General features: G+C 38.7%; 1 protein-coding gene across 13 annotated transcripts in view; it reads left to right on the top strand.

The window, feature by feature from the left end:
* The window catches only part of Tle1 (TLE family member 1, transcriptional corepressor), an 87,255-nt gene that overhangs the window by 16,798 nt on the left and 48,197 nt on the right, over positions 1-22,260 (top strand). For 8 of the 13 annotated variants that reach the window (XM_051188053.1, XM_051188052.1, XM_051188054.1 and 5 more), the window contains exons 5-6: positions 14,586-14,648; positions 16,127-16,201. The exons of 1 other annotated variant lie outside the window; for it this stretch is intronic. In XM_051188053.1, the coding sequence (XP_051044010.1) occupies positions 14,586-14,648; positions 16,127-16,201 (138 nt within the window). Of the gene's footprint in view, positions 1-14,585; positions 14,649-16,126; positions 16,232-22,260 lie in introns of all 13 variants that reach the window. 4 more of the 13 variants (XM_051188046.1, XM_051188045.1, XM_051188044.1 and 1 more) reach the window with 1 other exon arrangement.

Raw genomic sequence — 22,260 nt, 5'->3', positions numbered from 1 at the left:
CAGCAGTTGGAGTAGCAGCTTTCTCTGAGATGTTCCTTGGGAAGAACAGCATAACTGCTACCATGTATGTAGGTAATTTAATTGTATATAGCATGTTTATGAAGTTAGGAAACCCAGTTTCATCTACTGTCCACATTGGCTAATGACTTCATTGTGTTAAGGAAACACAACGCATGCACAACTGTTCCTTCAGTTACTGCAAAGATGTAAAACCTATGTCACAACAGACTGTATAAAATAGGTCACAGATGCCTGGAGATCGGTACCAAGAAAAAAATAAATGGCATGGTCCTCAGTAATAGCTGTAGTAAAAGGAATGCTGTTTATGTCATTACAGTATTCCCCATTGTGTGAAACAGTCACTTCTGCTTTTCAACCAGTTTGACTTTCTTGTATCCTACCTCAATTGCCTCACACAGGTCATGTTTTGGTTTATCAGTTGCTGTTCTAATCTTCTGGGCATAATGATGATGTCATTGGCTTTTTCTCCTACTGATCTTGCTGTTCTATGAAATACCTAGTTTCTCATGTGCTGCCAGGTGAGCGAGATCTGTGAGAAGGGTTTAATATGTGGCTTGTTTGGGGTAGCTATGGAGAGATTGGATCTTTCCAGACTGTAAGAGTAGAATTTGTGTTGGAAGCCCATGGAGTCACAGAAGATATCTTGCTTTGAGGGTACCAGAAGCTGTCTGTTTTTCCATCCTGTAACAAGTCAATATGATTTCCTGTGAACAGGCCCTTTGTGAACTCTGTAACAAGGGTTTCTGAATAATAGAAATGAGCCAGTTACAAGCCTAAACAGCTGTGATGCTTTTGTTAAAGATGCAGCTTTACCAAAGAGACAAATTAAAGCCCAAATGTTCTGCTTGGCAACAGTTGGGTCAAAACATTTAAATCATTAATTAGAAGGGACTGAAGGGTGGGGGGGCAACTTACACAAATACATCACAGACTCAGACCTCATCTTAGAAAATGCAACTGAATTCTTTGGGGAAAAAATTAGGGCAGCCCTCAAGTGGGGCCTGACAAGCTTGTCATTTGCAAATAAATCAGAAGACCATCATTGCAGGGAGGAGACCCAGTGAATAGAGTTGCTTTGTCATTCTTTGATGAGCCCTACATCAAGCCTGCTATTAAAAATGAATGCATTCAAGAGGCTCTGCATTAAGAACATAAACAATTAAGGGCACTTGAGCTGGTCTGCTGAGAGCTGCTGAAGAGAAGAGATGGCAGAGTTTCTGCATTCTGCCTCCAGAGCCAGAGAATGGGAGCAATTAGTGTTGCTATCTCCACCCAGGCAGCCTTCAGCACTTTTTTCTTTTTCTTTTTTTCCATTCTCTCTTCTTGTTACCACTCCTTGTTTTTGAGAGGGTGAGTATAAAGATGAACAGTGAAAGAAAGAGTTGGGAAGGCTCAGGTTTAGCAAGTGTAGAGGCTGCCAGGTGACAGGGAGAGGGAATGTAAAAGTTATTAACTGCAGTAATTAGTAAGTTTTGTGTAGCTGACCCATCAAAAGCTTTCTTTCATTTTGTGCTCTTTGTTTTGTATTAGTTACAAGTTTTAAGGAGGGGTACATTTACATTGCCACAGGGCAGGGTCAACTGAATAGTACCTGAGATTTTATACACAAGGCAAGTGTCGTCCTGGGCCGTTGGGTTTGTTTGTATTCTTGTCTTCATCCTGTTTTATAGAATTTTTAAAAAGAGCTGTTCACATGTCACAGCAAGGCTTTAGAGAGAGTCCTAGGTGTGCTACCAGATTGTTTTGACCTTAGGCTGATTATTTTCACCTTTGAGTCCATTTCCAAGAGGATTTGGTTTGAAATTTACAGAGATGCTACAGGGCTAGGCTGGAGCTAACACAAGGTGCTATGCCATTGTGTGGTAGTAAGTAGATGGTGGTAGATCACAAAGTGACCCTGAGTCCCCACAACTGCAGGAACATCTGAGAACCATAAGAAAGAATTGCAAGTTTCCAAGCCCAGATCTCTGGCAGAAACCCTGGAGCTAAGGTAGATGCTCTGGAGAACAGACAGACATCACTGATCACCTCAGTCTGAAGATAACCCACAAACCAGGGCTGTTGCTTTGGAGTAGAGCATGTGTCTAACATGTGCCATGCCCCAGATTATATCTCTGGAAGCAAGATAATAACAAGGTCAATCCCACATCCTTTCAATTTAGGTGTTTTAGGTTTTTCTAAGATGTCATTAGTGATTTCATTGGCATTAAGTGTATTTTAAGCAAAAGTCTTATTAGGTACATTCCTCCAACAAGAGCACACCCACTCCAACAAAGCCATACCTTTTAATAGTGCCACTCCATTTGGGAGACATTCTCTTTCAAACCAACACACTACACATAGCATTGTTTTGCAATAAAACTTGAGTTATCAGCTTTGGATATGGGGTTCCTCATGTTCATTTACTCTGTTAGGAAATCATTTTCTTTAAGTGTTGATGTCTATATGTGTACTTTGATAATGGAGAGAGAGAGAAAGAAAGGTATGCAAATGTTATCAGGGCTTGCCAGGATAGCTACTGTTTGGGTTGTGCTGACAGTTGTTACCTTTCTTATAATATATAATGAATTGAAATGAAAAATTAAGAAAAGTTTTCAGAAAGACTGAGGTTGAGAGAGTCAAAAACTCTTATCATATAGCATAATCACTTTGTGTTTTGGATATCAGCTTACAACAACTGGTTACACACATTTCTTTAAGAAAGGACATGCACATTATTGGAAAATGATAAACATTGTAAATCTGGTATTTTACTCTTAAACATGTAGAATGAAACAACATTTATTTAGATCACGAGGCATCAAAACACTTTTTTTTCTTCCTGCAAAAACAGTCTCTGTGTGGGGAGCAATCCCAGTTTCTCTTTGTGTGGGCATATTCTTCCTAGAAAACTGTTCACAAATATCTGCCATCCTGATTTTGTGCATCAGTTGGGATATTTCTACACTCACAACAAATTGGAGAATAAAAAATACACCACTTTTCAGACTGAGATAGTAGAAGACATATAACAGGCTTTGAATTTGGGGTCAAGAGTCTTTAACCCCTGAGTTTACCAAGAGAAAAGCTGTCTTGCCTCTGGGTTCTTGCTGCTTGGTTATGTAAAGAAGAAAACTATTGGTGACAGCAGAACACCTTCTCCTGCTGAAACACCCAACATTGTGCTCTATCTTGTTCACTCACCTTCCTAATGGTTCCCACTCAGCCACGCTGAGGATTCTTATGGCTGTGGGAAATACACACTGTGTAGGAATATCACTGGAAAAGGACATGCACACATGTGTATACACTGCCTGCCACAAGGTTTCTGTTCATCCTCACTCCATCTAGTGAATATATTGGCGACTATCATAAATACAATTTTAATGGTTATTTGCCATGCCTGCAAGTTGGCCTGTATTTGACTAGTCCTTTAGTATTAAATAGCTGATTTATCAGGAGGAATGTGTTAGGTTTCTCAAAAACTGTGGAATGGTTATGATGTATTAAACTACTATTGAATCATTATCTCTCCCTTTCCCCTTTTGCTTTAAAATAAGTTATGCAATGATTTTTTGTTCATATATGGAATACTTTTCAATTTGAACTATTACCTTATGATAAAGTTTTAGCTATGAGGAGCTGTATTCTGGGATATAGATAATTTTCTGATTTTGAAGCACTGTCTTATCTCTTTTCTAAGATCAACTCTACTGGGAACTCAGCTTCAGTCTGTAGCTGTGGATGACTTCTCATCCTCCTGCCTCCTCCCTAGTGTTGAGATTTATAGTCATGTGCCATAACACCCAGTTTTATAGGATGCATTCAGATTGTATTTGTACATGCTAGACAAGCAATTTTCCGTCATTAGTGTACACACACACACATATTTTTTAAGTTATAGTAAGTTCTAAATGATCCACCTGACTTACAACAAAAACTTACCAACACTTCATTTCCTCTTTTTCTCTTAGGCTTCAAGATTGGTTCAGGGAAACAAAATCAAAACAAACAAGCAAAAACAAAAAACAAAAAACATAATCACTTTGGCAGCATTAGGTGTAAGCACTACTTTTTAGGATCCTTCACTTTGTAATTTAATCCTGCTGGAGTTTCACTTCCCCTAAACTGACTTTGGGCAGAGTGCCACAGGACTGCCTAGAGACCTACAGGCAATTATTCTCTCACAGTCCTTACTCTGCTTTGAGCTTCAAATGGTACTCATTATGCATTAACTTTGGGTGTAGTGGGGAAGTGTATGAGCCCTGGGGAGTGGGCTCTTTAGTCCTTGTAATTGGACAAAGTGTGAGGAGTTAGAGAAGAGAATGCTGAGCTTTTAGGAATTAGAATCCTGTAATTGTCATGTGCAGCTCCCCCAAGGACACACTTCAGTTTAAAAGCCCTGCAAAAACACTCCAGTTTTCTTCCATTGCAGGGCTTTGAGGTATCTTGTGGTTTTAGCTCCTTAAAAGTATGCATGCCCCTTTGCATTATTGATATTTGGGTGGTCTTAGGGATCCAAACCAGGGTTTTGTGCATACTGAGAGGGAGTGTTCTGCTTTTCATCTATGTCCCAAATTGCTATGTACTGAATTGTTCATACATTGAGAGGCAGAGGCAGTCAGAGTTCTCTGAGTTTCAGACTAACACTCCCAAGTACTGGGGTTACAGGTGTGTGACACCACATTCAGCTAATGTCTGGCTCTTATCCTATTCATGGTCTCTTTTTGGCAAACAGGGTGTTACTATATTGCTTTGTCGTGATGGTTTTGTGTATCTTACCATTGAGTTGAGGGGTACAGGGTGAACTAACTTTGTATTTCAATCAAGTTTGACTTTGATGATATGTTGAGTGTGAAACAATGATCGGTTTTAGTAGATCTGACAGAGTAAAGGTCTGTCACAATGTTTAGTGAAGTCCTGCCTGTCTCCATCATGTTATTGAGGTAATTTATTGGAGGATATGGTTAGGAAGTATATGACAATTATATATAATGAGGCTTTTTAGCATATAAGTTTAGTTTATCAAATGACAGTGAGTATGAACATCTTAAAGAGCACAGAGAAGAGTGTTATTGTATTATGTGCAAAGGTACCGTCTGAGTGGACTTGAGGGAGGCCTTGAAGATTGGAAGCCCTCTTAGGTTCTTAAGCTTGTATAACACTTTGGAATGGAATGCTCATAGCTTATACATTAGTTCACTTTGATGGAAGGAACTCTGAGATAGAGTAGTTGAGTTCCTGTTACTCAGATAGCACACCTATGATTTGGCAGTTGAACCTTAATTTGGGGACACCTGATACTGGTTTGCTGAGGTGTGAATCTAAATTTTTGAGTTATGGTTCATTTCGTAAGGATAAATCAATATAGGGAGCAAATATGTATAAGGAACATAAAAAATTGTGCTAGAAAGGTGAATTATACCCCTGTCTCCTCCTATCTTGATGGGGACAGATAGTCTAGAGGGTAAGACTTATTCTGAGAACTTGACTGGGCATTTCTGGGTAGAGAGTGGGAATGATGGCTCAGTAGCTAAGAGTAACTTGCAACATAATCACAAAGAATGGAGTTTGATCCCAGCACCCATGCAGTCTTGTGTACTTGTGAAGTCAGAGATAGGATAATTGTTGGGGTGGTCCTAGCTGGCTACCTAGCCATTGTAGCTTGCTTCAGATAAGAAACATTAAGGATAATCAGACCCACATCCTCCAAGATTGGACAGAGATGCCATCATTTTTTTATGTTCATATACCACACATACTAATACAACACACCTAATTCTTTGTGAAGAGTTGCTTCATTTTGAGTTGACAGTGACTGCCAGATGTTGATTGTTGTTACTGCCTTAACATGTCAATTGTGACCTAACAGAACCAAATATATTTTCAGCTTTGAGAGGAAAGTCCTTTATAGGTGGAAAATACAGTTGTCACACAGTGGTTTATTGGGTAGTCTCATTTTCAGGAGAGGTCAAGGTTGTATCTAAAGGTTTAAAACTTTTGTTTTTGAAGATTTATTTAGTTTGATTTGATGGGGGGGGTGGTTGTGTGCATGTATGTATGTGTACCATACAAATACCTGGTGCCAGAAGACCTTGAGAGAAGGGTATTGGATCTCCTGGAATGGGCCATCATGTGTTCTGAGGTTCAAACCTAGATCCACTGGGAGAGCACCAAATGATCCTTAACTACCAGACCATCTCTTCAGCTCCTAGGCTGTGAAACTCTTTAAACTAATTAAGGCAGGGCCTGATATAACCTGCTTGGCAGCATTGAGACCTAGAATGGGTATGAAACATTGCTGATTGTTAATTCATACTAAATTAAGAATTTTATCAGTGTGCCCTTGATATCAAGTCAGGAGACAATACTAAGAATCATTGATATTTTCATTTATTTATTTATTTACTATGCCACCGCCACCACTGCCCTGTGTGTGTGCACACGTGTGCTCGCACATGCGCACACACATACACACACACATACACACACTCACTGCTGCCATCCATGTTTTGAAGGGAAGGAAAAGGAATATTTTAGGAGGTGAAGGTGTGGATGTGGGGAGTGAGGATACTGTTCACAGAACTCAGAAAGCACTGTTAGGCGCATGTGTCATCCTCACTTCCAGAAGGAAGGCGCTCTTGTTAATATACCACACAGGTGGACAGAGCTGTGCAGCTTGGGGACTTATAAGTAGAAGCAAGCAAGAAAATGACTTGAATCAATTTCCCTGATTTTTCTGGTCAGATGGTTTAAGGTTGGTTTTAGAGACCTGCCAAATTAGGTGGGTGGGGGACCACTGAGGTAAGTTTCCTCCTCTTGCTCTGTGTCCATTCCTTCTCTAGCTTCTATTTAGAATTTGCAGTGCATGTGACATGGCTTCTAATGGCTTCTCATCATTTTTGAAGCTTTGATCTGCATCATCTTGTCTCACTCTCAATTAGTCTAACCTGGTATTGCTTTTACATTAATCTTTACTTTTGTTTATTTGCTTCTCAGTCACTTTAGTTATTAAAAGTTATACTGTTAAGTTCAGGCTGTTCAAAATGGGTCCTATATTATATATTATATTATATTATATTATATTATATTATATTATATCTTCACTATATTACCCAGGCTGACCTTGACCTCAGCACTTCTGTCTGCTTTAGCTTTCTGTGTTACAGAATTGTTGTCTACTGCTATCACATATATCTCAAAGCAGGTCATAAATGGTCTTCTGGCCATGGTCAAATTTACCTTGATGACTTTTTGTGTAATAACACATACTACTGTTAAGGATGAGGATTTTGATTTTTGTAAACCAGAGTTAATTTCATCTAGATAAATTAGTATAAAGAGAACATCTGTGGCAACAGAGAAACAAATTACAGTTTATGTAATCTTAATGTGTTTTAATCCTTAACCTAATATCTGGAAACAGCAGAAAAAAAGCTCATCAGTTTGCTCATGTAACTGAACAGAAAAACCCACATTAGGCAAAGCTGGGAGATATGTGGCAGGCTAGGTATGTGTGGTTGGGTTTTTTTTTTTTTATCAATTTGACAAAAGGTAGAGTTTATCTGGGAAGAGGGAGCCTCTGTTGAGAAAATGCTTCTATCAGATTGGCTTACGCAAGTCTGTTAGGGGTATTTGCTTGATTAATGATTGATGAGGGAGTGCCCAGCTTACTGTGGATTCTTCTACCCTTGGGTCCTATATTGTATAAAAAGCAGGCTGAATAAGCCATAGGGGACAAACCAGTAAGCAGATTTCCTCCATGCTCTCTACTTCAGTTCTTGCCTCGAGGTTCTTTTGAGTTCCTGTTCTGACTTCCCTCAATGAAGTTGAAATAAACACTTTCTTTGTCAAACTGCTTTTGGTCATGGTGTTTATCCCAGCAGCATAAATCAAAGGAGGACAGCAGGCAAGCCAATGAAGGATAGTATTTATATTTATTTTAAATAAGGAATGTCTCTATAGACAGGGTGTAAACATCAACAGAAAAGGGAAAAAGGAGAAAAATAGTAGATCAATACAAATCCGTGGAAACATATTGGACTTCAGAAAGAAGCCAAGTAATACAAATAAAGATGATGAGAAAAACCTATTTGATGGATGATTTTAAGATGTCTAGAAAATCCATTGTTAATATGGGTAGGGGAACAGGCACTTTCATTCATAGAGCTTTTCTCCTGGGCATTTTGGCAGCATGCTTCACAATTAGACATGCATACACACTCTGACCCAGAAGCTCGGGGAGTTTGTTCACGGATTCCCTTTAGAGATTCATATTGAGCATTACTTGGCACAGAGTATGGAATTGTGGAAAATTGAATAAAATATTAGTGTCTTCTGGTGTCATTGCATAGATGTCTGAGTGCTCACAGAGTGGAATATGTTGATATACTCAATACTGTCTGTTTATTGACTGGGCAGTTGTTTCTTAAATGGAAAAAAAGATTATAGAAAGGGGTTGTGTGGAATGGAACCTGTTATTTGTAAAATGTGTTTTTTTACTTTGGGCTTCATAGCTGACATGAGAGACTAGAATGATGGTGGCTCAGGGGCACCTAACATACCTGTTACTGTTTCTGGATGAGTTGTTTAGTGTTAGTTCAGCTTTCTGTCATGCTTCTCTATCCATGTACCATTGTTGTGCATGTGTTACATGTTCAAAGGGAGTTGTGACACTTTTTACCTTCTACGTTTTGCCCTGTGTCATACTCAGGTACTTGTACACATCAGGCAAGTAAGTACCTACCTCTGAGCTACATTTCCATCCAAATATACGTCATTCAAAACAACAACAAAACCAGAAACAAAAAGATTTATTTTAGGAATGTATGTGTTTGATTATTTTGCTTGCTTTCTCTCATGACTGGTGTTCACAGAGACCAGAGGGCATGAGGGCATAGTGTCCCATGGCATTGGAGTTACAGGTAGCTGTGAGCTACTATATAGGTGCTAGGAACTGAACCCCAGATTTCTGTAAGTGCAACTAGTGCTTTTAGCCACTGAACTCTCTTTAGTCCCACATTGGAAAACATCAAGTGCCTTTTGAAAGAGAGAGAACAGAATAGAAGGTGGGTAATGAGTACTACACAGGACATCTCTACCCTTGTATGAGTGGGTACACATGTGCATGCATGTGCATGAATATGCATGTGTATGTTGTATTGCATAACTACAAAAAGGAAAGGGAAGCTTGCCTATGCTTTGTGGGAGAGTCCGGATTTTGAGTTATCTGCCTTGAGTGAATGAGTAATAGTGATAAATAAATTGTACAGTCCTCACTGATTTCTGTTTTGCACTTGACACAGCTGCTCTGGTTTTTGCCCCCTTGGTTAAAGAAAGGTCATGGGTTTGCTCCATGCACAAATTATATGCCCTTCCTATACATTCCTTCTATAATATAGTCTGTAATGCCATTCCAGTGGTGATCAGGAGAATTGGGTTGGTCTAAATCCTGTCCCATGAAATCAGAGAGCTTGGCTGCTCATGGAACAAGAATCAAGTTGGAAGACAAAAGGCAACTCTTGCATATACTTTAAAGTTCTCGGAGGTTCCTGCTTTATTTTCCTTTGTTCTCTGTTATGGGCATGGCCTGTTCATGTCATAATTTTCTTTTCGTGATCCTTCCCCCTGCTTCTATCTTGCTTCTTGTTCTTGGTCTCAAATACCTTGGATTGGTTTTGAAATCACTATGACATGTAAGACCTTGAACTCTTCCAACTTCCTTGTCTTCTACATACCCATTAATCAAACCTAGCACTTCATATATCCTGTCAACTGAGCTACATCACCCTCTTGATGTTATCTATTGCCTAATCTAGTAATAAAGTCAGTATTATATATATTTATATATTTCTTGGTAAGAGATGAGATCTTGTCCACTTCTGCTTCTTTGTTCTTGAACTTTGTCTGGCTTGAAATTGTTTGGGTCTTTTGCATGTTGCCAAAGTCTCTTTGCATTCCTATATGCATCATTCCTGTTCTATCTAGAAGGTATTATTTCCTTGGAGTGGTCCACCAACCTTTTCTCCTAGACTCTTTTGCTCTTCTGCATAAATTCCTGTGCTTGGAGGAGAGGGTCTTAATGAAAACATCCCTTTTAGGACAGAGTGCTCCAAAGTCTCTCACTTTTTGCCCACTGTTCAATTGTGGGTCCCTGTATTAATTGACATTGACCTCAAGAAGAAGTTTCTGATGCTCTCATCTTTGGGTATAGCAGAATAGCATTAGGAGTCACGTTATTGCTTGTTTAGTTATGCCATTGTTCGTTTTGTGGAATATTAGGTACTTGGACTCAATAACCGTTTCGTCAGATGTGACTTCCATCTCATGGAATTGGCCTTAAATATAATAGAAGAGTGGTTGGTTAGTGTCTTAGTTAGGGTTTCTGTCACTGATAAAACCCATGAACAAAAGCAACCTGGGAAGAAAGCATTTATTTCAGTTCACAGAAGGAAGTCAAGGTAGAAACTCAAACTAAGTGGGGACTGAGAAGCAGGCACATATACAAAGGCCATAGAGGAGTGCTGCTTACTGGCTTGCACCTCATGGCTTGTTCAGCCTGCTTCTTGTAGCACCCAGGAGCAAAGTGCCCAAGGGTAATACCACACACAGAGTGAGCTGAGCCTTCCCAGTCATTAATCAAGAAAGTTTACCATATGCATTTCTATAGGCCAGTCTGGCTGGGGCCATTTTCTCAGTTGAGATTCCCTCTTCCAAAGTGTGTAAAATTGACATAAAAGTATTCAGCACAGTTGCTCTTTTAAATTTGTGTCATTATTGTACTAGTGGATCTTTTTACAGGCAGGTCTCTATTGTAGCTGAGCTTGTAGCTAAATGAGATTGATTACTTTTCACCCCCAGTAGTGGTTATAGTACCTTTGAACACTGTGGAAACTAGTCAGCTGCACTGAAACTTCTGTTTGGGCACCAGTTTCACTTCTCCTTTGATGACATAAGCAGTGTGTCTCCAGCAATAAGGTATTGCCATTATGTTGTGATCGTAACCAGTAGCCCTGGCAGTATCATGTAATGTTTGGGGAGATCTGTGAGACCCCTTTAGCACCTTAAAAAGATGTAACCCATTCTTGGTACAGAGGCTTTTATTTGGTAACATATGATGTCTAATTGGGTAATGTTTCCCCATTATATGTTAACTCCATTTAGGTTCTTCTTATATATGTTTATATTGTTGGATGCTTCCGTGTCAATACTACCTTTCTTCTGCTTTGGATCTTTGCATCTTTGAAAGGTTTCCATATGGCTTTTTAACAGTTCTTTAGTGTTAATCATCCCCCCCACCCCTTGTATTCTGTCTTCTACTCTGCCTACCCCTTGTTCCCCATTTAATCCTATTCTAGTTTCCCCTTTATCCCTCTATGATATTGTACTCTATTTCCCCTTCCTTTGAACATCCCCTTCTCTGTTCCTCCCTGATCCCTTTCTGGCTAACCTCTGGGTATTCTTAATGAAATACACATACCTAAATCTCACAAGCTGAAATTCATATACAAGATGATTGTTTCTGTCTCTGTCCATTTATCTGCAAATTTTATTTTCTGAAGAGCTTAATAATATTCCATTGTGTAAAAGTATCTCATTCTCATTATCCAGTCATCATTTGATGGGCATTGAGGCTGTTTCCAGTTTCTGGCTATTACGAATGTAGCAGCAAAGAATCTGTGTAGTAAGATGCAGTTCCTTTGGGTATATGCCCCGGAGTTTAATGGGAAGATCTTGAGGTAGATCTATTCTCATCTTCCTGAGGAACCTCCATACTGATTACCATAGTGGCTGTACAAGGTTGCACTCCCAGGAATAAATGTTCCCCTTTACACAAATCTTCACCACTATTTGCTGTCATTTGTTTTATTAATGTTGGCCATTCAGACTGTTGTATGATGAAATCTCAAAGTACTTTTAATTAGCAGTTCCCTGATGGCTAAGGAAGTTGAACATTTTATGCCTTTTGCATTTCATCTTTTGAGAACTTACAGGTCTTTATTCCATCTTTAAATTGGGTTTTCTTAACATTCAGTTTGTTGAGATTTTTGCATATTCTAGATATTAACCCTTTGCTCTCTCTCTCTTTCTATATATATATGTGTGTGTGTATATATGTATATATATATACATATAGATATACATATATATATATATATATATATATATATATATATAAATTCATTAAGAATGTTTTTCTTCAGGTTACCTATCTCCTTGTTCAGTTGATGGTATCCTTTGTTATATGGAAACTGAAGATGCATGAGCTCCTGTTTATTGTTGGTTTTAGTGCTTGCAGTGTTCAGAAAGTCCCTGTGTCAATAATTTCAAGCCTATTTCCTACCTCTTCTTTTACCAGATTGAAGGTATCTGATCTTATTATGTTGTGGTCCTTGATACATTTGGAGTTGGGTTTTATATAGGGTGATATATTTGCATCTGTTTTCATTGTTCCACATGTAGCTATCCAATTTTGCCAGCATCATTTGGTAAGATACTGTCTTACCTCCAGTGTGTATTTTTGGTTTCTTTGGCGTTATATCTAGATATTCAGTTCTATACCATTGATTAGTGTATCACTTTTCCATACTATTGTTATTGTTCTATAGTATAGTTTTAAGTCTGAGATAATGATACCTCTGGAAGTTTTGTGATTTGGTATTCTTTTCATTCTTTTAGCTATCTTAGTTTTATGTGTGTATTTGTATGTTTCCATATGAAGTTTAAGATTATTTAATTTCTGTGAATAATTTTGGTGAGGATTGCATTGAATCTATAGAAAAGCAATGTTAATCCTACTGATTAATATTGTCTACTTCAATGTTTTTCTTCAGTGTCTTAAAGTCTTGTGCTTGCTTGGTAGAGGTAATTCAAGATGGTTTTTGAGGCTATTGTGGAAAAATACTGTTTCTCTTATTTCTTTCCTAGTATATTTGTCAGTTTTATATAGGAAGGTTACTAATTTATATGTGTTAATTTTTTATCCACTACTCTGCTTAAAATTTTTACAGCTATAACTGTTTCCTGGTAGTATCATTAAGGTCTTTTATATATAAATCCTATTGTCTACAAATAAAGACAGATTCTTTCCCTTGATCTCTTCCAGTTGTCTTATTGCTGTAGGTAAGACTTTGCACACTGTATTGAATAGGTATGGAGAGAATGGACTTCCTTGTCCGGTTTGTGATTTTAGTAAAAATGCTTTGTTTCTCTGTGTTTAGAGTAATGTTCACTGTGGGCTTGCTATAAATTGCTTTTGTTATGTTGAGATAGGTCCAAGGTATCCCTTTTTCTCTAGGACCTTTTATCAGGAAGGGATAGATGTAGGATTTTATCAAAAGGCCTTTTGTGAGTGGAGGATTTAAGCTAACATACAAAAACTAGTGGGCTGAAGTATGACTTTTTCATGCATATGTGTAATTGTATTTTATAGATTCATTCCCCTTGGCTGCCCTCACGGCCCCTGCCCTGCACTTTCTTGCTGGTCTTTTTCCTGGCTTCAAACAACCCCCTAGATCTGCTTTAATGTCACATATTCCATTAACCTCTCTCCCCTCTGCAAGGTCTCTTCCTTCTTGATCATGATTCTATATTTTTTGTCCCCCCCACACACACTCACATTCACATATGCCACACACATGAACATCTACTTTTCTGCAGATGGTGTGATTTCATTTACCATTATGGTTATACAAAATTCTGTTGTGTGTATAAACCACATTTTCTTTCTGTTCATTTGTTGGTGGACATCTAGGCTGTTTCCTGGCAGTTGTGAATATGAGATTACATGTGGTTCATTGACTTATCTAAGAGTGCTGAAGTGGCTTATGCAGTAGTTGTATTTTCAGTTTTTTGAGGTATCTCCACACTTTTGTAGCAACTGCATCAGTTTACATCTGCACCAGCATTGTATAGTGAAACAATGTGATGGTAACAATACTCCCTTTCTTCTGCTTTGGATCTTTGCATTTTTGAAAGCAAGATTGCTTAGACATCGTATTTTTTTTTTTTTTAAATACCACCCTCTGAGAAAAGTTTCTGTAACTATAAAAATGTCCCACAGTATACCTTCAGTGAGAAAATGTTAGGGGCTTACCAACTCCAGGTTGAATTGACCATATAACCTAAACCATGTAGATATTTCCAACTCAAATACTCCTTCATTTTTATTTATTTTTTTAATTAAAATTTATATGATGTTTAGTCAGCATGTGTGCCTGTGCACCATGTGTGTGCCTGGTAACCACAGAGGCTAGAAGAGGTCATGGGAACTTGGATTACAGCTGGCTATGGACAACCATGTGGGTGCTGGGAGTGGAGCATGGGTCCTATGGGAGAACAGCCAGTGCTTTTAACCTGAGTCATCTCTCCAGCTCCATCATTATCTTTTAAGTGATTGGTAAAATGTACACTGATGCCTAATCTATAGGGAGTACTATCTACTGTTTATCTCCAGGTAATTTATTGGTACCCTGGCTTAAGGAAACACTTTTTTGTCCCCTAGAGTAAGAGTTGAAGACTCAAGTTTCAACTTTCTGAACTCACTGGGAGGTGTTCTAAACATGTATTTGGCTTTGTCTTTGTAGACTGAAATCGCCAAGAGATTGAATACCATTTGTGCACAAGTCATCCCATTTCTGTCTCAGGAAGTAAGTAAAATGTTCAGTTGTTAAAATTTGATTACGTTGCTTCTCTGTTTGCAAATGAGCCAGTTTTAAGATATTGATTTTATCACAAGGAACAAGTCTGGAGAGCATCTGTTATTTTTGAAGTGTGTCAACCCTGTCCTTCTGTCTAAGGCATCCAAGGGCAGACTGCTTGAGGGGTGGTAGTATCTCAACCCCAAATAATAATAACAATAATAATTATTATTATTATTGGGAAATTGCACTGTGACTGTCAAACATAAAGAAGACTTTGGGGTATGTGTGTGCTGCGCATGTGTCTGTCTTTCTGTGTGTCTGTGACCTGGAACCCATTAGGTAGATCAAGCTGTCCTCAAATTCATAGAGATCTGTTTGCCCCTGCCTGTTCAGTGCTTGAATTTAAGGCCTGTGCCACTCAACTATGCCTGACTGTGCATGTGTTTAAGTAATATGTGCTTAATATGATTCAGGCACCCTTTTGTGTTTTCTTGAGCTGTCTTGAAAACAACTGCATTGGGTTGATCTACATTAAAAGAGGCTCTTCATTTATCATATGCATTTCATGGAAAGAGTAGATGATAACATCATAAAGATAAAATGAGTATTCACATATATGACTCAGAGTCATAAACATAGACAAGCCATGTGGTTTGAGTTGACTTTAACATTTTTAGAGGAAAGTCCTTCATTGGAGTCATTGGAGATTGACTCAGGATTGTATTTCAGTTTTGCTTTGAAAGTTTTATTTTCTTTCTGGGTACAGGGGAATAATGTGTTTTCAGTATGTAAATAGGAATGTATGGTACCATGGGGAGGCCTGGCTGGTGGAAGGTTAGAGTATTGGAGTTGGCTGTAGAGTACCCTGAGCTTCCTACTGATTTGCTGTCAGCTTTCAGTGACCTTAGCTTCAATTAGCCTCTTCAGATTGACTGTAGCTACATTGTAATTATGTGTAGAGTTGGGGAGTGGACAAAGTGAGTTTTCATTCTCTAAATTGAAAACAGAGCTTTCTCCTTGAAGTGGGAAAATAACAAAAGGCTAAAACAAATAATAGGAAGAAATGGGAAGAATTCCCATAGTTTTTTTTTTTAATAAGCTGTGTATTTAGATTTTTATTTTGATCAGAGAAATCACAGACTGACTGATTATGCTTTTAGTAGCAAGATGGGTGTTTGAATTGTTATGAATGTCATGTGCCCTGATGCACTGCTATAAACTCTTGTGAGCTAGGAGAGCCCTCTTTGTCCTGTTCTCTGTAGTATCTATCCAGAGACTCTAGTTCACCATTCTAAATGTTCCTTCTGATACTTACCAGTAATGACAGGAATGCTTCAGAAAATGATAGCATCATCCCATTGCCCCTCCTTTTTGTTCTGTAAAGTAACACATGCATGAGGACCTACTATCTGTCTATTGTTGTCAGAATGATCGGGGAAATTCTTAGCTGTTGCTAACACATTTTCTTCTCCTTGTTTTCAAAGCATCAACAACAGGTGGCCCAGGCTGTCGAACGTGCCAAACAGGTGACCATGGCTGAGTTGAATGCCATCATCGGGGTACGTGGCCTACCAGGTCTACCTCCTACAGTGTGTATCATCAGCTTTCATTTCTTTATGGTTTGATGGAATAACACACACACACACACACACAACTAAGTTTGTGTAACTCAGAGATGACTTATTTGATTAATAAGGGAGGGTCAAAGGGGGTTTGTGTGTATGTGGACATGTGTAGGGAAGAGGACATTAGCACAAGGAGGATGAGAGGGGAAACACTTGAATAGAAAGACAAATAACTCTTCTAGGACCTGCAATACTTAAAACCAACCTTTCTGTTAATGAGGTAGAGGCTGTAGATCAGTTTCTAAACACTTTCCTTGCTTCTGTCTAGTACTGTTTCACCACAGAGAGATCAGTATATGACTCTGAATTACTCCCAGAACTAAGTTGTCTTTGCCTTTTGCTTTCTAGATACTGGAACCCGTGTGGTTAAGTTTGATACTTCTTTCTTGTGCCTCTTTCATGAATTTTAAAGTGGCATACCAATGAAAGCTCCCTCTCCAGGGAAAGAGTATCAGGGAAGGGGTGTTAATTGTCTGCCCTAGTGTTCTGTGACCTTTCAGAGTTCATGTCTCCTCTAGAGTTTAGCCATATCTTCTGCCTGGTGAAGCTGGTTTCTGTTGTCAATCACAAGTCATTTGTTCTGCATTAAGAGATCTAGTGAACCAGGCATTCTGTCTCTTTTCTTTGCTGGAGTTCGGCCCCGCCCACTTTAGGACCTAAGGTGGTTCTCATGTGCTCTGCCCCTTTTAGACTAAAGGAAAGAAGTGGCTGAAATCAGGAGTGGGGGGGTCCCTTTATTTTATTCATATGTGAATTCTTCCAATGGATTCAAAATCACTCATTTATCAATTTATGTTAATTGCTTGTGAGAAGATGCCCTGCTGGTCTTTATAGTTTCCCTCAGACACTTTGTAATGATAATTAGACATGCTGCTGTAGGGATTAAGAGTGCCATAGTCCAGTGCTGTGACAGACAATGGAACCAGTTAATCTATCAAGGTTTAAAATTACATCCCCACTGGAGATGGGAAAAACACAAGAGCCAAGGAGGATTAAAGAATGAGCCTCAGCTTGAAAACCCTCTTTTCATCAGTTTCTCAATTGCAGACCTGCAGTTGGGGTGCCTGTGGTAAGCTATTGGCAGTCAATTAGGTGAAATAAACTGGGAGGGTGACCTTCATTTCCTTTTAATAGCTTTTTCCTCCATGAACCAGGGAGCTTCAGTGGATTTTCAGCTTAGATTTTATTCAAGCCACTTTATTGCACTTGACAGCTTAGCTCTGCATAAACAGTTCTCCCTCCTTCCCCCAGGTCTGGGCTCTGTCTTTCTTCCCCTTCTGTATCACATTTTTGACTGTTACTTAGTGGGCTCCCTAATCACATTCAACAAAAAACACAATTATGCCTGCGCTTGTCTGTTACCTTCTCTACCCTTTTCTTGTGTAATGAATTGCTTTATTTCAGAGATCAAATCAAATATTCACTGGCATTTTTGCACGTACTGTGTTTGATTAGAAGAGACTAATAGTGATTGTACTTGTAGCTGGAACAAGGAATTTTTTTTTTTTTAACCCAAATGAATGAGGATGGAAAAGCCTGTTTTGATTAAAAGGAAACATATGCAAAGCAGATCTCAAGGGCCCTGTTCAACTTTGTGGGACATGTTTGTTTTCTGATAGGCTCTGAATTTTAACTTGTAATTTTTGTGACTTTTCTCTGACAGTACTGGGGATTGAACGTGGGGCCAGACACGTACTAGGAAAGCACTCTGCAAGTGAGCTACATGGTTAGCTATGTGTAAATTTTTCAGGAATAAAATGCTAGTTTTGAGTTCTCAAAGGTATGCCCAGATTCTCAGTGTCTTCTTTGGATCTACATTTCACAAGGGGGAAATGTATTAGCCAGACATATTAGTAGTATTTATTTTTAATGGAATCATAAAGAATAGGTTATTTTGGAAGAGTGTATACCTTCCAAATTTTATGAATGGCTTTAGTTCAGGAAAACATATTGAGATTATCAAGACCAATTAGCTTTGATAACTTAGCAGTAATAACCCAAGTTGGTGAATTGGGCCCAGTGCAAGAATTAATGCATCATGGTGTGCTCATTATTTTGGCATATGCAGCTTTTAATCATTCAAATGGTGGGATCAGTATATTAAATTATGACAGGCTCTTTGAAATTTTTCAGTGATCAGAAATAGCCCCTACCTTTAGCTTTATGCTTTGGACATATGCTTGATATTTTTGAAAAGAATTGCATACATCCTGGAAAATCGAAGTAGCATAAAATTGGGCTGACAATTCTGTGGACCTTTGCACCCCTTCATTGCACATGCAGTGTGCCAGCTTGTCTGGCCAGAGGGGAGGAAGCACTTGGAGACTGTTCATACAGCAGCTGTGCAGAGAAAATGCAGCCTGTTTGATGGCAGCTGTCAGTATTGTTCTCCGGTGGGTTAGGGTGAAGAACAATGGGAGAGGCCAAGCTCTTCATCTTCATTGACTTTCAGACTAAGAAAAGAAAAGGTTTAGACGTCTATTTCAAGTATGAAAGATCATGAAAGAGAACCCTTTATAATGCAAATAGACTGAAATCCTCACCTTCCCTTTAAGGTACAATCAGGGCCCTTATGGTTTGCTTGACAGGGCTAAAGATATTTTATTTTAGCAAAGTAGATTGGGCTTGTCAAGAATACCAAACTCTTGGTGAGCTCCATTTGTGCTCTTGGCCTCTGTCTGAGTGCTCTTTGACTAGAAGAGGGGGAAGGTTCTACTTTCTTCTGTCCTTGTTGAGTGAGTGATGCCAATTTCTCACCAGCATGTAAAAATGTTTCTCCTATCAAGGAGAAATAGTGAGTTTTAGTTGTTTTCTAATTGCCTTCAACCTTTATTATAATACTAATCTTTAAGGAACAATTTTCATTCACATAATTTTTGAATTAACTACTGAAATATTTTTGTCATCACTGTCTCTCTCCGTGCCCCACCCCCCATAAAATGTGGTTTAACTGGCTGATTTGCAAATCCCTATATAGACCATGCTGGGAGTAAACATGCAGAGATCTACATGCCTCTGTCTCCTGAGTACCAGGATTAAAGATCACCTGACCTTTTGTTCACCTGTTAAAAGCAGCTGTGATAGCAAATTTGGTGACTGTGAAAGCATGAACTGTAACACTGCTTTTTGGATCATACTTCTCAAAAATCTCTTGCTGCTAATGTTTTGCGGTTTAATAAGGATCATGATAAACAAATAGGCTGAGGAGATGAACACCAGCAAGTTCCACCAGATGTTCTCCTCCTTCCACCATCAGGAGAGCATTCCCTGGCTCCACCCCCAATGGGCGTGGTCAGTGCCGCAGAAGGCTACAAAGTGAATATCCACTACACTAATGTGTTCTGTTGTAAGAATTTTCACTAATTTTTAAACTTGGCGCTCTCTCTCTCTCTCTCTCTCTCTCTCTCTCTCTCTCTTGTGTGTGTGTGTGTGTGTGTGTGTGTGTCTTTTGAGTCTCTCCTACCACTGTTATCTTTCTAGCAGGAGTAAGACTTGGGTGGCTAGACTTAGAGGTGAACACTTTACTGCTGAGCCATTTTGCTGGCCAATAAGGATTTTTAGTTCACATTTTCTCTCCATATATTAATACTAAATTTACATCATTCCATCCTACTCTTATTCCCCAAACTCTTACTCTGTCCTCACTCCCTTTCAGATTCATTACCTCATTAATTAATTAATCCCCTATCTCTTTCCCTCTCTTCCTCCCTTACCTGTGATTTTGTGCACTACACACACACACACACCCTGTAGAGTCCATTCTGTTTTGTTCTTATGTGTTTAGGGCTGACCACTTTGGATTCAGTAACCTATTAGGAGCTTGCAGATTGTCATTTTTAGCAACCATTAATTGATTTTATCTCTTCATATAGTGGTCTGGTGAGATTTCCCCATCCACATTGGGATATCAACCAGTGTTGTCATTGTGCAAGTGTTGTTTTAGGCAGTCATATTGTTGAGATTTCATGGTTTCAGCTTCCTGTCATAACAGCTGCAAAGCTTACTTACTAACCACAACATTCACCAGCATGGCAAGGTAACACCAAGGGCGCAATAGTGGCATTTACAGCTTGGCAGTAACAGCTGTCTTGGACATGAGGCCCACTGTATAGGAGGGAATTAATCTCTTACACTGTAAACCCAACCAGTTACCTGTTTGTGGGACCTTAGGAAAGCATACCACTTTTTAAATCAGTATAATTTCCCAATTTTATTCAAATACCTATTCTTATAGTCAGCAAGCAGAATAGCTCTCATCCCTCATCAAAGAAGCTTCTTTTTTGCAACAGTTGGAGGCCATTGTAGTGCAGAGATCTTAATTGTCTCAAGACTGATTGATTTCACATACAACCACTGTTAGAAAACACTGCTCATTGTGGGAAAGGGAACTCATTAAGACCTTGTTCTTGAAGGAAGAGCCATATTGATGCTTAACAGCGATATTCTGGAAACTTTCTTTTATTTAAAACTTGGGTGTCTATGGCTACCTGAAACACAAAATTAAAGAACTTCAGTGCGTGTCCATGTACTGTTGGAAATCGGAACTAAAAGCTCTTTTTATCCTGCTCAAATGTAATTAAGATTTCAAATTAACTTTTTTCTTTGAATCAGGTTATATCATAAAAATTCACTATGGCTCTTCATATGCTATAATGCTACACAGCTGCATGGTTTCCTTCCCACTTAATATATATTTTCTGTGCAGTGAAGTCTAGCCTGGTCACTTACAGCACCCTCATATTTCAAGGAACCATACTTCACAAGGGGCATGTGATTTCTGTCACCCAGTATATTCTCTGCGTTTTAGTAAATTTCACTGCATGCCAAACGAAAATAGCTGATTTTTGAGTGGAAACAATTTAGTAATAAAAGCCGAGAGCCATTTTTCTCTTAATTTAAGAAAATAGTTTTATGATTGTATACTTTATTTCTGAACACCCATTCCCTAAATTCCTGGTGTTCATATGCAGTAGACAGATACATTTTAGTTTTCCAATCTGTATATAGATAACACATAGCTTCCTACCTTTTGAGGGACCAAGCCTTTGGCTGGAAAGCCTTCACCCAGCATGTAATCCCACTTCTATGAACTGTAGTTTTGGATGTCTCATTTCTGAGTGCTTTGGATAGATTTGTGCATGTAGTTGCCCAGGCCCTTGGATGTGTTTTTGTGTGTATGGTTGCTCCAGTTTCCCATCTATCACCATGGCCTTTTCATGAATTTGTTTCATGTGTTTCCTTGAATGTATTGCCTTATAATGTGATTTAGCAGTGTAAAAGCACTGCCATTGTCCTACTATCAGTTTGTCTCTGCAAACCTAGACCTTGAATGTGCTATACAAGCATTTTACTACTGAGCTACTCCTCTAGCTATCTGTTTAGCTTGAAAATGAAGGACAGATGGAGACAAGAATTAGGGCAGAGCAGTGTTGTTTTTCATACTCAACAGAATAATATTCTATTAATGTGATTTTGAGATTTATAGGAGAGATTATCTTTCCTATCTACAAAACAATAGCTCTTTTGGATTTTGGCCTCATTGTTGACTGCATAAGAAAATTTGAACAGTTTCAATGCAGTACCTAAACTCTGGGAACTCAACATATTTGAGGCTAATCTAGGGAACCTTACTTTTTCTTTATAATCTATTTGGATACAGTGTGACTTATATTTCATTCATACAATTCCTATGAAGACCAGGATGGCTTCAGTTATTGCTTAGATTTGTACATATTTCTACTGCATAGCTCTGTACCTGAAAACAACCTCATATAAAGCAGAAAAAAAGCTTGGAGGATTGTGTGCTTGAGTTGTGTAATACGTGTATGTGTTTGTATATGGGATGGCTGTGTATCTTAAGAGGGAGGAGACCTTAGTAATTGTAGTTTTGGATGTCTCATTTCTGAGTGCTTTGGATAGATTTGTGCATGTAGTTGCCCAGGCCCTTGGATGTGTTTTTGTGTGTATGGTTGCTCCAGTTTCCCATCTATCAC

Source organism: Phodopus roborovskii, unplaced genomic scaffold (genome assembly GCF_943737965.1).
Source record: "Phodopus roborovskii unplaced genomic scaffold, PHOROB, whole genome shotgun sequence".
NCBI lineage: Eukaryota > Metazoa > Chordata > Mammalia > Rodentia > Cricetidae > Phodopus > Phodopus roborovskii.
The sequence above is the reverse complement of the archived record's forward strand: the minus strand, read 5'-3'. Positions and strand labels throughout refer to the sequence as shown.